Source organism: Benincasa hispida, chromosome 7, assembly GCF_027475165.1.
Source record: "Benincasa hispida cultivar pf3 chromosome 7, pf3_genome.v1.1, whole genome shotgun sequence".
NCBI lineage: Eukaryota > Viridiplantae > Streptophyta > Magnoliopsida > Cucurbitales > Cucurbitaceae > Benincasa > Benincasa hispida.
In genome coordinates, this window is record NC_143484.1 from 47,277,668 (window position 1) to 47,296,350 (window position 18,683).

An 18,683-nucleotide genomic window follows, 5' to 3' on the forward strand; every position below is an offset into this window, starting at 1 on the left:
CAAAACGGTAAATTGGCCTGCTGTAATTACGAGCATCTGTGAAGGGTCATCATACTGATGATTGGTTATATCCAATGGACATAGAAATATATCTATAGCAAGAAAAGTTCAACTGTCGGTCTTTAGTAGAGTGTCTGGCAGTTAACGGATGGTGGATATCATGATTAAAGAGTTTAGTCAACTATTCACGTACCATTGGAGCTTTAAGCCATAAGTCCATAAGTCCATAAGGTCCCCTTGGTAGCTTGGATACAAATTGAGATTCAGTTTTTGGGTCAGTTTGAAATGTTCAAATTGACAAGAGAGAGTTCGATTATATATGATATAATTGAACGAGTTAATTAAATATGATATAATTAACTTTATGTATAAGATACATTAATTTGGAGGAAACTGGATATAAATATGATTTGTATCTAGTAGAGGAAAATATTATAATTAATATATGATATTAATTTATATGTTATGAATGTAATAAGATCACATTCATTTGACGGTTATAAAGGAAATGGGAAGGCGTCTCTTATGTTCTAAATAACGGATGAGTGCATTATAAATAGCAGACGGTGTGTGTGATCTCGGTGTGCGCGAACATTGTGAAAAGATAGTGTCATCGTTTAGAAAATCAATGCCTATACGATAGTGATTGTACGATCGCTTACATATACAATATTGCTAAGCGATCGCATATCAATTATACCGTCACGTGCTATTATCTAAACGATCGTTTAGCTCCTAGTATTTACTAAACGATCGTATAGACGATCGCTTAGTTTTTCCTACGCGATCGTTCGGACAATCGCTCACCCTTTTTCCTACACGATCGTTTACCTTTTGCTACACGATCATTTAGACGATTGCTTACTTTTCCTACACGATCGTATACTTCACCTAAATGATCAAGCATCTTGTCTATGCAATAGATGACCGCATCTCCCACTTGCTTGATCGTTGTATACGGTTTCTCTTCCTCCTTCCCTCTACCAGATCCGAACAAAGCCTACACTTTGGATTCTCACTCCAGTAATACTGAGGGCTCTGAGTGGTGTTGTCTTCTCCGTTTCCTTCTGTCCGAGTAGTGATTGTTCGAGGTAGACGATTGGGCTTTAGACTTGTTGTGAAGAAGAAATCTTCATTTGGTATAATTTCTTGGCCTCTTTAGCATTATGAAAGTATGTTTGAATGTATATGTGGTAATTGGAAAGATTTGCTTCCGCTTGTAGGTACTCTTGAATAAGAGTTCCTTCAGAACCATCATGGCGTGTTGTCTTTTGCACAATCTAATCAATAGGGAGTTGACTAATAGTGAACTAGTCGAGGATTTGGATGAGGTGGATTCAAACTTTGCTACAAATGGGAGGATGAGATCAATTACATTAAGAGTTCAAATAAATGGACCCAATGGAGGGATGAATTGGTGCAACGGATGTTTATTGAATGGAAGTTGCATAACATGTAGTGCCTTTATGCTTCTTTAATCAATTAGAACACTTATTTCCTTTGTCATGTGTTATGAAATGACTTCATTTGGAATCTCTTAATATCATTATGTTTACTATATTTTGTACTTCATTTCACCTATTAGTTATGTTCCATACTTTTATTTATTGTTTAATTGTATTAAAATGTGTACATGTGTATACTAGAATGTCAAGTTCCTCTAGAGCCCCAAAGTACACTTGGACTAAAGAGGAAGAAGCGAAGCTAGTCGAGTGCTTGGTGGCGTTGGTCGCACTGGGGGATGGAGATTAGACAATGAGACATTTCGACCTGGGTACTTGGCACAACTACAATGTATGATAGTTGAAAAGTTGCCCGACTATAATATCCAAGGATCGCCGACTATAGATTGTGAGTCAAATCCTGGAGAAAAAAAAAACTTACCAAGCGAACACAGAAATGAAAGGACCGACTTGGTGGATTCAGCTAGAATAAGGAATCCTAATGCATCACTACAAAGCGGGAGTTATTCGATGGATGGGTGAATGTGCAATTTTGTCTAAATTGATTTACGAATATTCGTGACCTAATCATAAAATCCACTTTGCCCATCATGTAGAGTCATCTTGCAGCAAAGGGGCTTCTACACAAGTCATTCCCATACTATGATGATTTGGTCTACGTCTTCCACAAGGATCGGGCTACTAGAGGACGATCGGAGACCTATGCGGATGTCCGGTTGAATGTGCCAAACCATATGAATGATGGTGTTCCTATTAGTGAATCACAGGATTCGAACATCTCCACGATGTCTAGTCAGAGAATGAACATGTCATAGGATGACATGCATGGAATACATATTGGTCGAAGCACTAAAGGAGGAAACGCTTTGAGAGGAAGTAAGAGAAAGCGAAGTGGAAATCAATCTGAAACGTCAGACATTGTTAAAAATGCCATGGACTTCGTAAATGACCAATTGAAGGTGATTGCAGAATGACCGAAAGAGAAGCATGCAACCGAGGTCGAACATCGTGCGGAAGTCGTAAGCCAACTCCAAAATATTCTGGAATTGCATAACTAACAGAGGATGGAGCTTATGCAATTATATTCCGTAGTGTGCAAGATATAGTGAGCTTCTTATCCATTCTCATAGCCCTGAAGTTGGACTATTGCAACCTCCTCCTTCAAGAGAATGTTTTATCAACACGTGTTTTGGACTGCTTTTCGATAATGAACAATAATTACTTCGTTTCAATTATACATTTAAGTTTGTAGTAAATTTGATATAAAATCTAGTTGGTCATATTTGATCATGAATCATGAGTTACTTATTTTGTCTTACATTTTTTTGTACCTCCAAAGAAGAAAGCTTTATATATGAAACATATGAATTACATCTCAAAGTAATATACTTTTTTTTTTTTTTTTTTTTGTCCATATTAACCAAGGTACCTCCCAAAATGACAAAAAAAAAATGGTTAGCTTTTAACATAAATTAATATCCAATTAATTTTGTATAAATTGGTGAAACATATAATTTTAATTATATTTTCAAAATATGATACTTTATATGCATAACTATTAGTATTATAAAATATGGTAGCAAAAAAAGTGACGCACGATCTACAATAATCTTCATTTAAATTACAAATTGTTATAATTCATACTATAATAACCTATTATAAACCAAACTATAATAGTCTGCACCCCAAACACATACTATAAAAACAAACCGTTTATTACCTACAAATTATAATAACCTACTATGCGCCCCAAAAAGTTTAAATATCCACATTCATAATTGCATTTACCCTTTTTATCCATGGGTGTTTGATCCAAAGAGTTGGAATTTGAAGTAGTAGAATTGTAAACTTCACTTCTTGTTTGGTCCAAGGAGTTTGTGACCCATGACTAAAACACCAATTTTATCCCACAATTAAAAATATCAATTCTATGATGTATTAATTTTTTTATATGGATGAAAACCATGACACCTTCATTCTCTGTCTCACCCCTAAAAGAATGAAGAGAAATACCCCCTAAAAGAATGGAGAAACCAAAACATATTTAGTTGCTTTCCTCTTGCCTAGTCGAATTGCGTACAAAAAAGCCTTGGATTTTAGTCAAAAAATCATTAAAATCCAAAATTATATCAAATTCTTGCATCAAGGCCCATTATCCAACGCAATTGTAAAGGCAGAATTGTAAATTCCTAAAAAACCAAATTCATTGTTGTGTTATGAAACTACACACAATAGAATACAACAATAAAAACAAAACTAATAGCCTCAACAACCACTATGATATTAGAGACAGAGAGCAATATCATTCTAAAGTTAACTAGCTTAACTCGCTTACATTCTCAATGCCTATTAATATAACTTACATATAAAAGATTAAGAGTCAAAATTGACGAACTCCATAGATGAATCTTCTGAACACAAACGGAACGACCAGTTTTTTGTCTGAAATTGCTGATTCAGGATCCAAGCATCTGTCATTTACGTTTGCATACTCTATCTTAGTGTGAAAAGTTGTACAGGCCAGAGGCGCTTCCTACCATCACCAGCGATTCCAGTAGTCTCTAGTGAAATGTCAATGCTTCGATGTTCAGGCGCACGGACAATGCTTAGACGCACATGAACTTTGACAGCAGGGCAGGCATGGCTACCTACTGGTGCTGATATGTTGGATGTCGATTTTCTAGATGTTATAGCAACCGGTTCTCTGAAGGTTAATATGGTCTGAGACCAGTGAGTTTTGGGAGTATATGGAGATGTAGACAGAACAGCCGGTGATCCCATGCAAAATCTGCTTGTAAAACCAGTTTCAAACCATAGAACAACTCCATAACACCAAGATGCTTCAACTTCAACACTATTTGAGTTGTTTGAAGGATCATGTGAATTTGGTTCCAACTCGGTACTTGCAGTGAAGTCTACTTCATCAGGATGCATAGTTGCTAGATCGAAAGTCTAAAAAATAAAAAGAAAAGAAGGCATGTCTTCATTCACTGCCAAGCCAAATTAGAACATAAAAAGAAGAAAACGGCATGTGAGATAACGTTCACAATTACATTACACATATACTACAGCTTTATTAGTTTCTCTTGGGAGGGGGTAATGTTAAGCCACCAATTATATTACAATATCAAAGGAGGAGCAAGAAGGGAATTGGTGGTGAATCTGTTGGCACAGAGAATTGGACGCATGGCTTATAAGCTACAACTCCGAGGGCTCTGCAATACACCGTGTTTCATGCTTCCTAGCTTAAGCATGCTTTGGGCCGCTCACATGAGGTGCAATCTTCGCCTCCAGACTTTGTCCGATATGAATGGATCGCGATTCTACAGGAGGTGTTTGCCTATCAAAAGAATACTGCGACGGGTGTGGAAGCTTTGATGATTAGTTGGCACAGTAGCATGAGGCCACATAGAGAGGTGCTTTGTAACATCCCAAATTTTCAGGTAAATCCTATTTTAGAATTTTCAGGCCAAAATTGAATTGATATGTTAAGTATTTTCAATTTTATTTTTTTTAAAAGTGGGAGAAAAATGGAAATTTTGGAGGTTTGAAATTTTGGGTTAATTAATAAAGATTTGGATTTTGTTTAAGGGAATTTCGGAAGGAAATAAGGAAACGAATATGTATATTGGCATTGGAATTTTGACAATCAAATAAGGATTTGGGCTTATTTATATATGTGTAATTAGGGTTTTGGAGGATTTGAAAAAAGAGAGAAAATAAATTAGTTTTAATTTCCTCCTAATGTGTGTGCAGACTTCTTCATCTTCCTCTTCTTCGTGCAACTTCAGCACCGATAGCTTTCTCTCTCACCTCCCACCACCTCAATGCTCACCGTCAATAGTCAATTGGCCAACCGCATGTGAGTCTCTTCCGCAGGTGGGAGGGGTTTTGCATCCGGGCAATCGCTGTCGTCAATCACCAGTTTTGGGTAATAATTTCTCTCATCTTCGATTCCTCCCACCTTTGATGTCTCCCTCTCTAATTGATTTCTGCCACAGATATCTTTCCCTCTTAGATTTGATTTCTCTCATCTTCGATTCCTCCCACCAGTAAGTGTTAGAGAGTTGGGTCGTTACAGTTGGTATCAACGCCCAAGTTTTTAGGTTCTGTAGACTGACTTATTATGAAAATTCAGATTGTCTCATTGGCTATTAATGGATTCTTCGTCATTGCCAGACATATCCTTTTAAAAAAAAGGGGTCTAGAATTATACGTATAGAGTATTGCTTGATTTACAGTTGTATTTGTCATTTTTCTGTTGGGATAGAGTTTGATATAAGTTGACTATGTGTGAATGTGAGAATATGGCATCAAAACTCAAATAAAAAGGAAGGTTAGAGGAGGGGTTCAGGATCCACAAGTCCAAGACCCCCAAGTTTGGGATCCTCAGGCCCAAGACCCTTCCGCGTCGAGAGTGTAGGAGGATGGAGCCAGGCAATGGCAGCGCAAATTGAGGAAATGGTTACATCATCTTTGTTGGGGAGGATACAAGAACTAGTCTGCTGTGCAGTGGCAAAGCAGGTAGCTCAAACTAATCGGATTCATCAGGTACCAATACCACCAATTTAGGTGCAACTAACTCAGCCCCAGAACCAGAACGTGCAAGATTTGTCCCTTGAAGCTAAACACTTTTCAGAAAATACAACCCTCGTACCTTCGACGAGTAGCTGAAGGACCCTACGAAGGCAGAGATGTGGTTGTCCTCCATCAAAACAATCTTCCATTACATGAAGTGCCTAGAGGACCAGAAACTCCAATGCGCAGTTTTTATGTTGAGAGATAACGTAAAGATATGGTGGCGTTTAGCGGAAAAGATGACTGATACCAACGGGGGCCTAGTTTAAAGAGCGTTTCTATGAAAAATACTTCCCTGCAAACACACAGTACAACAAGTAGGCTGAATTTCTAAATTTGAAGCCAAGGGATTACGTCAGTGAAAGAGTTATGAGCAGGAACTTTATGAACTTTACATCAATGGAAGAGTTGTACTGTGTGTTGAACTTTATGTCAAATTGGAAAGACAGGCCCGTTTGCAATTCATGTGGAAGGCAACCCTGGGGGCGGCATTTGATTGGCGCAGGCACTTATTCTAGATGCAAGTGGGGGGAGCATACGACGATCAATTCTCTGGTTTTCAATCTAGTAGTAGCAAAAACCAGCCCTTGAACGCCCATCAGAGGGTACAGACCGTCAGCGACAACAGGGCCGTATTTATTCTACCACTCGACAAGAGGCCGGAAGTCTAACACAATGGTGACAAGTACACTCCCAATCTTGGGATATTATGCATTGGTATTGTTTGATTCTGGCTCATCCCATACGTTCATATCATTAATATTTGTGAAGCATGTTATGTTAGAAGTAGAGCCTTTGCATTATGTCTTATCAGTTTCTACTATGTTTGGAGAAACTATGATAATAAATGAAAAGATAAGGACATGTCAGATTGTAATAGCAAATCATACACTAGATGTGACTTTAATAATCTTGGACATGCGTGATTTTGATGTTATATGAGCCATGGATTGGTTGGCTGTCAACCATGCCAGTATAGACCGTTCCCGTAAGGAGGTGAATTTTAACCCTCCTATAGAAGCTAGCTTTAAATTTAAAGGGGTCGGGACTACGATCACGCCCAAAGTATTTATTTTATTTATTTTTTTTTTTTTTTTTTGAAGTCGAGCAACAGCAAGCATTGCATTGAGCTAAGAACACAAAATGGTAGGAGATCCAGCAAGAATAGCCTCAGATGGAGGACATCGACTACAAGTCTACGAGAGTTTTTTAGAGAACAAAGTTGGATTTTATGCAATCAAGTCGCTGAGCTCAATCAACGCGTCCATTGCAACCAAATCTAAAAAAACAAACGATATGATCATACAAGTTGTGAAATATTGACGTAATGTTAAACAACGAAACTCCAAGCTTGGAGTTTTACAATGGTAATTCTCGCAGCTCTCCGACCCCTTTTCCTCCTCCAATGGTAGTCTTCTCTTCTATTCTTTCCTTTCGTCCAAAGTAATTTCAGCTATGAAAGCAAACAAGTTGCTTAACCAAGGTACTTGGAGTATTTTGACCAATGTGGTTGACATCAGAGAAGCTAAGGTCGCCATGACTTCAGACCGAATGTTGAGAGAATATACAAATGCTTTTTTTAAGGATCTTATAGGTTTGTCACCATATCAGGAGATAGACTTCGTTATGAGTTAGAGCTAGGTATAGCTCCAATCTCGAAGGCTCCGTATAGAATAGCCCCAACAAGGTTGAAAGAGTTCAAGGTTCAATTGCAAGAATTGCTCGATAAGGATTTCATACGACCAAACGTGTCACCTTGGGGTGCACCAGTGTTGTTTGTAAAGAAGAAGGATGAGTCATTATGCTTATGCATTGATTATAGAGATTTGAACAAGGTGGCCATCAAGTACAAGTACCCTCTCCTCAGGATTGATGACTTGTTCGACCAATTACAGGGGGCTACAGGTTTCTCCAAGATCAATCTACATTCAGGGTATCATCAACTGAGGATAAAGGACAATGGCATTCCTAAGACTGCTTTTCGATCTAGATATGGACATTATGAGTACATTGTAATGTCGTTTAGCTTGACTAATGCCCTTGCAATATTTATAGACCTAATGAATAGAGTGTTCAAGGAGTTGCTTGACACTTTTGTGATGGTTTTTATATATGACATCTTGGTTTATTCTAGGACAGAGGCTGAACATGAGAAAAATTTACGAAAAGTTTTGGAGACTTTGAGGTCGAATAAGTTGTATGTCAAATTCTCCAAGTGTGAATTTTGGCTACGCCATGTGTCCTTTCTAAGACATGTGGTGTTGAAGGATGGAGTTTCAGTGGACCCAGCAAAGATTGAGGCGGTTACGAGTTGGCCCTGTCCCACGACAGTCAGTGAAGTGCGTAGTTTTCCGAGGTTAGCAAGTTATTATCGTCGGTTTGTAGAGGACTTCTCTCGCATAGCCTCTCCTTTGACCTAGTTGACCAGAAAGAGAGCTTCCTTTGTGAGGAGTAAAGATTGTGAGGACAGTTTTCAGGATTTTAAGCAGAAGCTTGTTATTGCTCCAATTCTTGCAGTGGCAGATGGATCATGAAGTTTTATGATTTACAGTGATGCCTCTAAAAAAGGGCTAGGATGTGTGCTTATGCAACACGATAAAGTGGTTGCTTATGCCTCCCGCCAGTTGAAGAACCACGAACAAAACTATCCTACTCATGACTTAGAGTTGACAGCAGTGGTTTTTGCCTTGAAAATTTGGAGACATTACTTGTATGGAGAGACATTACTTGTATGGAGAGAAAATACAGATTTTCATAGACCGCAAGAGCTTAAAATACTTCTTCACTCAAAAGGAGTTAAATATGAGATAGCACAAATGGCTAGAGTTAGTGAAAGATTATGACTGTAAAATTTTGTATCATCCAGGCAAGGAGAATATGGTAGCGGATACTCTGAGTAGAAAGACAGCCCATTTAGCAGCTTTAATTATCAGACAGATACATTTATGCAAGGATTTTGAATGGGCTGAAATTGCAATAGCAGTTCGAAGTCACTTCTCAACTGGTAGAGTTTACAGTACAACTAACCTTTAAACAGAAGATTATTGATGCACAAGGATGACCCTTACCTTGTTGAGAAATTTCACCAAGTAGAGACAGAATGGGATAGTGAGTTCTCATTATCCCCAGATAATGGTCTCTATTACCATGGACATTTATGTGTACCTGCAGACAATGATCTTAAGAATGAATTATTGACATAAGCTTATAGCTCCCCATTCTCGATACATCATCGCGGCAGCAAGATGTATCAGGACCTAAAACGGTATTACTGGTGGTATGATATGAAAAGAGAGATAGCTAAGTTTGTCAATAAGTACTTAGTGTGTCAATAAGTGAAGGCCCCGAGATAGAAGCAAGTAAGCTTGTTGCAGCCCTTGAGTGTACCAGAGTGGAAGTGGGAGAATGTGTCTATGGATTTCATTCCAGGCTTGCTAAGAACAACAAAAAGCTATACGGTGATATGGGTTGTAGTGGACAGACTCACTAAGTTAACGCACTTTATTCCAAGAAGGTTTACGTATTCGGTGAATATGTCAGTGTAGTTGTATATGAAAGAGGTGGTCAAATTACATGGAGTGCCAGTGTCTGACAGAGACGACCGCTTTACATCTAGCTTTTGGAAGAGCCTCTAAACAGTGTTGGGTACTTTGGTTAGATTTCGGCACAACTTTTCACCCACAAACTAGTCAAACGAAGCGTTTGAACCAAACATTGGAGGATATGTTGCATGCTTGTAGATTGGAATTTTCAAGGAGTTGGGACTCTCACTTGCATTTGATGGAGTTTGCTTATAATAATAGTTATTAGGCTACTATTGGTATGGCGCCGTTTGATGTCCTATATGGGAAGAGTTGCAGGTCTCCCGTTTGTTGGGGTGAGGTTAGTGAGCGAAAATTGTTGGGACCGAAGTTAGTGCAGGCTACAAATGAAGCAACATATAAGATTAGAGTGCAAATGCAAACAGCTCAGAGTAGACAGAAAAGTTGCGTTGATGTTAGGCGTAAAGACTTGGAATTTGAAATGGGTGATAAAGTATTTTGAAAGTGGCATCTAAGAAAGGTGTTCTAAGGTTTGGTAGAAAGGGAAAGCTAAGTCTACATTTTATTGGGCCTCTATGATTGGGTTTAAAAGCAATTCACTAATAGATTTTGTTTACATTTTCATAATGACTTGCACATTAATTCAGTTATTGGCTTCTGATAAACTTAATGAGGTCTTGGAACGAATTGGCCTTGTGGCTTATCAGTTACATTGTCACCATCTCTTTCAGCAGTTCACAACGTTTTTCATGTGTCGATGTTGAGGAGGTATGTGACAGATCCGTCTCATGTGATAGACTTCAAGTGCGAGCCCTTTAAGGAGAACCTGAGCTATAAGGAGAAACCTACTCAAATCTTGACAATGAAAGTGAAAGTGTCAGCGTAACCAAGAGATAGCACTAGTAAAAGTTTTATGGCAGAATCACCAGTTCAAAGAGGCAACATGGAAACAAGGAGACGAGATGAGAACACAATACCTAGAACTCTTTCAAGATTAGAACTTTCTATAACGAAAGTTTCTTAAGGAAGGTAGAATACAACATCCCAAATTTTCAGGTAAATCCTATTTAATTTTTTTCTTAAACTATTTTAGTTAGATTTTAGAATTTTGAGGCCAAAATTGAATTAATATGTTAAGTTAATTCAAATTGATTTTTTTTAAGTGAGAAAAGAATAGAAATTTTGGAGGAGATTTGAAATTTTGGGTTAATAATTAAAATATTTGGATTTTGTTTAAGGAAATTTTGGAAGGAAATAAGGAAAAGAATATGCATATTGGCATTGGGGTTTACCCTGTTAAATAAGGAATTGGGCTTATTTATATATGTGCGCTTAAGGTTTTAGAGGATTAAAAGAGAGAGAAGAGAAAAAATAATTAGTTTTTACTCTCCTCGTGACGCGTGAGTAGACTTCTTCATCTTCCTCTTCTTCTTCGGTGCACCTTCAGCACCAACAACCTTCTCTCTCACCTCCCACCACCTTGACAACCGTCGTGTTACCGCAGTGCTCGCTGTCAGTCGTCAATCGACCAACCGCAGGCAAGTCTCTTCTATTCAGTCGTTCCAGCCCGTCTTGGTTTGACAATCGACGTTCAAATGCTAGTGGCCGCACGTGGGAGGGGTTTTACGTCCAGGCAGTCACTGTCGTCAATCGCCAGTTTTGGGTAACGATATCTCTCATCTTCAATTCCTCCCACCTTCGATGTCTCTCCCTCTCTAATCGATTTCTGTCACTGATATCTTTCCTTCTCATATCTGATTTTCGTCAACTGACCATCTTTGGAGAGAGTCACCACTGTTGAATTCGAGAGATTTTGGTTCGAGGTCACTAAAGGGATTCAATCGTAGTTTGGCGGAAATTGTTACAAATTGGTGAGTTGGAGTTTCAATAGAACTTTTAGGTTGAGGAGATATACCCATTAAATTATTTGGATTACACTTGTTTACCCACTTTATTTTGACTTTAGGCAAAGTTGGAGGGGCTCAGTGGGTTGTCCAGAGTTTAGAAGATCGGTTTCGATGAGTATTGAGCCTTGAGTTTTTGGAATGGTTTAAAATGATGGAATTTGGGAGTTATGTAGCAATGTTTAGGTGTTTGGAACTTGGCCTTGGTTATTAATTTTAAAACTTGGTTTATGTATAGGCTTGACTCAAGATTCAAGGATTTCACGAAGATTAAATTGTTATTTGGTTGGGCTTAATATCAAAGTAAGTGGTTTACTACCTATTCACCCACGAACTAGGCACCCTAACCAAGTTGATGTTAAGATTTTGTATACACATGAAAGTATGATATTATTGTGATTTGCTATGATTTGCTAATGGATGGCCTGTTGAGGTGTTCTGAAAATCTGAGTTATGTTGCTATACATGTTTATGGTTAGATACGAAATTTGGATATTGTTTGTTGCATGTTAGACTGATGGTGATTGTTAGCGCTCCTATCAGGCTGTGTACATCTCCTGATTGTGAATCTTCGAGTCCACTTCTTACGTTCATATTTCGGCGTCCCTATGAGATCGCCACCTATGCTTATGATTGTGACCCCTGGGATCACTACTAATGAAAATGTGCCTTCGGGTTCACCCTTATACTTATGCCTATGATACATGATGTGCACCTATGTCTCGATAGGAAAGTTAACAATATCACCTAGTGGACGCAATAGTGGGTCACTCACTGAGTATTTTTATACTCTCCCTTTTCTCTACATGTTTTTCAGGTAAAGGAAAGAACAAATCAACGAATAATATGAAGAATCTGTGACCGAGGCTTTGGGACTTGGCACCGCTTTCGCATATGTTTTCTCAAATTTCTATGTTTTGGTTTAGGAGTTAGACATTTAAAATTCTTTGATTGTTCTGTTCTGTTTCATTATTTATTTAATTTATTTTAAATTAGAGTTCAGGGGTACCCTGAACAGTGATTTTATGTTTTCACTCTTCAAAGCTTTATTTAATGAAACGAGTTTTGTTTCTTTTCCTTAAATTTACAAAAGACCTATTTTCAAGTTATGCATGCATGTAGTAACGTCCCTCCAATAAGCATTAGAGAGTTGGGTCATTACAAGCTTGATGACTTTCAACGGTAGTTTCCTGAGTTTCACCGTAAGAGCAAGGTGAATTTAGAAGCAGAGAGTAAGGCTAGGTCACCAATTGTATTACAGTATGTTGGTGGGGGGCGGGGAATTGGTGGTGAGTCTGTTAGCACAGGGAATGTTATGTAAGCGGGAGTGTGTGTGGTTGTTATGAGTGGGGACCATTTACAGATCAGAATAGTGATCTTTGTAATGAGCGAGGGTATGTAAATAAGTGGTTGGTCAGTAGAGGAAGTTAATCTGTTTTTTTTCTTTTTTTTACTATTTAAAGGTTAGTCTATTTTTTATTGAATTCTTGAGAGAGAGTGAAGGGGAGAACCTTGTAACTGCCTTCGAGCTACTTTGCATTTACTGAATCAATACCATTGTAAGGAAATACTTTACAGGTTGCTCACCCGTCTGCCCCTAGAATATGCTCAGATCATCCTAAATCATGCATATGATATTCTTAAAATGATACAAAAATCAACGCTAGTCTAGTAACTGAAGAGACGGCTCAAGACTTGCGAGCATTTCGAGCATTAGTAAAATAGAGGAAACTTAATCAAACAAACAAGGACAAAAACTTTATGAAACCTTTCAACATAGCACAATGGATCAATTTGAAAATAGCTGAAAAAGAAGTCTACATTTTTTTTTTAATAAGAACAACTTTCATTGAGAAGAAATGAAAGAATACACGGACATACAAAAAACCAGCCCACAAAAAAGAGAAATCCCACTACAAGAAGGGACTCCAACTAAACAAGATCATGTCAATCGAATAATTACAAAAAACCTTCAAAATCGAAGCTCAGTGAGACACATGAAAGCAAACAAGAGATCAACTCTCCCTAGCATCCCTCTCAAGCCACTTAAACACCCTATTATTCTTCTCGCTCCACAAAACCCAAACAATAGCACAAACACTAGCAAGCCAGAGAAAACGCCCTCTCTCCCCAAATGGCATATTGAGGAGGAACTCCTTGATCAACTCTCTAAAACCTCTATGACAAGCACACACCCAACCGAAAGTATGGAAAAAGTAGCCTCAAACAAGGCTCACAAACTCACAGCGCCAAAGAATATGATCCAAGTCTTCCTCCACCTTTCGGCAAAGAATACACCAAAAGGGGCCAACCAACAAAGGCATATTCCTAACAAGTCTATCCAAAGTACTAATACACCCGTGAAGAACCTGCCAAGTAAAGAATCTAATCTTTCTAGGGATCTTAATTCTCCACAAGGACGAAAAAACATACTCACTCAAAGGTGAAGGATTAACCAAACACTGAAAGAAAGACTTGCACCAGATCCCATCCAAAGGATTAGGGCTCCAAACTCTCCCATCTCGCCTCCCAAGACAAAAGGGATGAGGATGACTCTCGAGGAGAGAGAGGAGGGCAACCACATCCGTTGTTTCCCTATTGGAAAGAGCACGACAGAACCTTAAGGAAAATGAACAAGAACTCCCTATCTACACAAGAAAGTTGGCCACAAATGATTTTTAAACGAGGACAAATGGTATAACCGAGGAAATGCCCCACACAGGGGTTTCTCCCCCACCCAATGATCTTCTCAAAAATACATTAGTAATGAAAACCACGAATCGCACTAGTACGCAGTGATGTGAGCATAACTAAAATATTAATCTGATTTTCTAAGATAAAGGATCCAAGAAATAGCCTTCCTAAATAGAAAAACAGTATTCACAAACTATGTAGTAAAAGTACGATAAAATGTTTTTGCCCCAGTAATCACGTTATTTTCCAAGCATACTTAGGTCAGAACACCTGTGATTCTAAAAGCCGTGGAGAGAACTTTTCACCAAACTGTGGTAGTAGAGTACAATGCATTCACAATAAATGAAAATTTTGTTTGGTAGTACTTACATGGAGGATTGCAGGACTAGTTACTAAATCATTAGCATCCACAATGTCAACAATAGGAGCGTTGGCAGCATCTTTTACAAGTTCCTTGCCAACACAAGACATTTTGAAACCATACACATTTTCCCAAAATGGAAGACTAGTTCCACCAACTCCACATCCAGCAACAAGCTGAAAAGTAGATAGAAATTATTGAGTGAAATGTAATTTCAAGATTAGACCTTCCACAAGGTGAAACAAAATAATGCAGACTTACAATCGTCGCAGTATCTGGTAAGATTGCACCTCCAGGCTTCAACCAACGATCCCTTGCAAAGAGAACTGAGCTGAGCATTGATTCATACAACAAGCAATAGCCCATCCATTCACTCAATAATACGTCAACACTATGAGGCTTGATCTCTATGTTCTTATCAAGTTCTTCTACCATACCATGAACCACTTCTATAGTCCCACTTGACACACCACAATCTCCAGTTTGTTTCCTGTTCCACCAGAGGCCATTGTCTTTTGCAATCTGTAGCCAAGTTGAGTAAAGGAGCTACCGTAAAACAAATCATCTAAGAAATAAGGAAACTAACTGACTATACTGAAATTGATTCACTACTTGGGTGGCCACTGCTGCCATCTTTTCACTCGCTTCAACTGCAATAACTCTTGATGCACCCGCTTTTGCAGCAAAGAGACTAGAAAGGAAGAGGATGAAGATTACATAAACCTTGTAATTAAATGAACAATGAAGAGTGTATGGTTTGTCAACATCGACCAAACCTGATTGAAAAACATAACAGGTCGGGATGAATATCTATACACACAAATAGCTTAAAGCAACTGTTTGTAGTTATTGCACCTGATTAAAGTGTAAACGTCGAAATCTTCTAGAAACGAGTAGCAAATGCAAAAGCACAAATGAAACTACGCCAACTTATTCCCACCTCACCTAAGTATGCCTGTTCCACAGCCTACATCCATCACAGTAGCATTGTGGAAGAGAGACGGATTTCGCAAAATAGCCTCCATATAAGCTTCCATTCTGACCTGCATAAAAGGTAATGTTGGTGATGTATTACTTCAAAAATTAAATATCCCCCTCTATAATATAAATCAGTTTATGATGTTCAATTCAAAAGCAGACAGAGAGGTAGTGTAGCACCTTGTCGCTTAACATCTCTCTGTGTATGCCAAAAGAGCTATATGAACCAAAGTAATTTTCATTTGCATTTTTTATATCCTTTCTATCAAAATTTCGTCTGGCTATTTTAAATTGATTGTCTTCCTGCATCTCATCTTTCAACCCCAAAGTCTCCGTGGTTTTCACAGTTTTCTCAATCTCAGCCTCTAAGTTGCTTGGAGTATTCAAATAACCATGTGAAGTAGAACTACAATCTTCCATTCCATTTTCTTTGTTTTGGTTTGGATGAATTGGAAGATTTTCTCTAGTCATTTCTTCATCATCCTCTTCGTCTTCTGTAAAACTGTACAGGAGGGGATCATCTTGCCTGAAGGGTTTTAGATATTTATCATCATCCCAAAGAACCTTTATGTCATTGAGATTTAAAATTTTGTGTAAATGATTCTGTAAATCCTGGTTTGATTTACAAGAGAGACCACAGCTCCAGCACCTATTCTCTGCTACCTGAGTACCATAAATGGTAAATAACGAGTTAACGCTTGTACAGTAGCAAACGATAATTGTAAACTAAAACCTTCAAATCCTCGTAGACCATTTGTCAACAATATCCAACAAACGCGATACTCACAAAATTTATAATAATTTTAAAAAATATATATTTAAAAAAAAACCCTCAGACAAACATATCTAACCTGAGATCGTATGTAGTTGATAATTTTGAAGGAACCATAGAAGTCCAAACCCAGGGCCCTTCTGATGCTGTGAAAATCGAAATAGTGGACAGAGTTGCAATGGTTGAACAGAGTGTCACAGTCATTGTAGTTTGAGTTGCAGAAAAGACACAGAAAATTCGAATCAAATGCTTCATCTCCTTCTTCCTCGTCTGCATTCCAATCGTCCCAGTCGTCTTGTCCATCTTCTTGCTCCTCGTCGTCGTCATCTTCTTCTTCTCTCTCAAATTTCTTCGTGTTGCAGAATTCCTTGTCGAGATCTTCGGAAAATTGATCCATGGTGTATGTCGAGAGAGTAAACAGAGCAGTAGTTGCCGGCGATGCTTAAACCCTATAAACCAAGAAGAGTCGCCAGGGGTTCTTGGGGAATTTGCATGATGACCCTATTTAGGGTCACTCGAAATTTGATTCATTTTTTTAAAAACACTCGAAATTTGACCTAACATTATTCACATATGGAAGTATCCATTTTGAGGGTCTATTTTTAGCTTCGAGGGCCTATTTCTAGCTTCTCACTCCCACTCATGCTTCTAACTCCTTTGTCTTGATTCTCATGAGACACAACAATAATTTTCTCCCATTTTTCTTTTTATTTGTTCAGATTCTTCATCTCATTTCCTTGCTCCCGCTCCCCATTCCTTTGTCTTATTCTTCATCAAACACCTTTTTTCTTCGAGAAAAAATTATATGAAGAAGAATAAAGAGAAAAAAACAAAAAAAAAATTGGGCGACATAAATAGAAATCGTTGGAGAAAAAAAAAGGAAAATCGCCTAAATGGCAGCGTAAACGAAATAAATCGTCGGAAACGAAAATTGAAATAAAAGAAGAGTAATAAAAGTGTTGCAAAAGAAATGATGGATAAGAAATAATATTAACGTGGTAAATTTACAGCATGATGATGTCAACAAATGGTCAAAATTCATTTGTTTGTAAAAGTGAGGTCAAATTTCGAGTAGACTCCTAAACAGGGGTCATCCATGCAAATTTCTCGAGGTTTTTCTTTCATGAGTAGTATTCAAGAAAATTGCAAACCAGCTGAAAGTTAGCCTCAAATTTATAGAGTTGGGCTTCTGATTATGTCAACATCATATGAAATTACTACTTTGACCTCTTTGATTTCAATGTAAATTTCTTCCTTCTCAAGACTTTAGCTTGTGTCAAGAAGTCAATTGGAAAAGATCCAGGAAGATTGTAATGAGTAGTCAAATATAATCGTGTATTGTAATTATAGCTTGAGTTTTTAAACTTTTGCATCTATAGTAAATAAAAAAAGGTTTTTAAAAGCCAGATTTTTTTTCTCATTGTTATCACTTGCGTATTTTCTTCTTTTTTATCTCTTTCTTTTTGTTGCTTTTTTGCGTTTTTCTTTTTCTTTTCAATAAATCTTTCTCTCTTTTTTTTTATCATTTTCTTTTTCTTTTTATTTTTTACAATGTTGCGAGTGAATATTTTTTATTTCTTTTGTGTGAGGTTTCTTTTTTATCTTTTTTCTTTTTAATTGTCATTGTGAATTTCTCTCGCTTGATTTTTGCTCTTCTCTCCTCTGATCATGTGTGAATCGTATTTTGCTCTTCTCTCAATTTGGTGTGATTTTTAATTTGGCTTGCCCTTTCTTTTTCTCTGAATTCCTTGCGATTTTGTTCTCTTTTTTGATCATCGTCTTTTTTTCATAATGTGAATTTTTAAATTTAAATATACAATTAGGAGAACAAATGAAAGAAAAATAATAATAAGATTTACATGTGTACCTGAAACCAAAGAATAATGTTATAACAATATGTTTGGTACATAAATCATATTTGGGAGATGGCAAATCTTCATTTCTTTTTTATCCACTTTCTCAATTTTAGTATATCCAACAACAATCAATGTGCATTTAATATATTATTTTTAAGTAAAGCATGTGTATTTCACTTAAAATGTGACATATTAATAGTATATCTTACAATAATCAACATTTCAAATGTGTCGCCAATATATCTAATATCAATCAACATTCAATCAGTAACTTATTTTAAAATAACACATGTGTATTTCATTTTATAAGCACGATATTCTAAGTGTAACAATTCTAAAAATGTGTGCTTTGATCCTTTTTCTTCTTTTATATATATGTATATGTATATTGTTTAAAACTTCAAATTTCATATTAAAACCAATGAATTAAAATTTTCCAATTCAATTCTAAATGCCTAAGTTTCAAATCTTTCGAATTCTCCAAATCCTCAATTATCAAATCTCATATCAAATTGCATCAAATAATTATTTTATC

At 37.3% G+C, this 18,683-nt stretch overlaps 1 protein-coding gene across 1 annotated transcript; it reads right to left on the reverse strand.

The window, feature by feature from the left end:
- Window positions 1-3,615: 3,615 nt before the first annotated feature.
- PRMT3 (protein arginine methyltransferase 3) lies at window positions 3,616-16,972 on the reverse strand. The gene is made up of 7 exons (XM_039036017.2): window positions 16,372-16,972; window positions 15,701-16,183; window positions 15,488-15,585; window positions 15,155-15,233; window positions 14,804-15,064; window positions 14,551-14,718; window positions 3,616-4,415 (listed from the first exon to the last, which is right to left on the reverse strand). Exons 1-7 carry the CDS (start codon window positions 16,687-16,689, stop codon window positions 3,957-3,959), a joined length of 1,866 nt encoding a protein of 621 aa, XP_038891945.1. The 5' UTR covers window positions 16,690-16,972; the 3' UTR covers window positions 3,616-3,956.
- Between the last annotated feature and the right edge of the window lie 1,711 nt (window positions 16,973-18,683).

Excerpts from the sequence above, each read along its gene's own strand:
- PRMT3 (XM_039036017.2), bottom strand. The coding sequence starts at position 16,689 with ATGGATCAATTTTCCGAAGATCTCGACAAGGAATTCTGCAACACGAAG. Across the intron at positions 15,234-15,487 it reads TGTGGAACAGGCATACTTAG|TCTCTTTGCTGCAAAAGCGG; the intron begins GTGAGGTGGGAA and ends CTTCCTTTCTAG. Across the intron at positions 15,065-15,154 it reads TGGCAGCAGTGGCCACCCAA|ATTGCAAAAGACAATGGCCT; the intron begins GTAGTGAATCAA and ends ACTTGGCTACAG.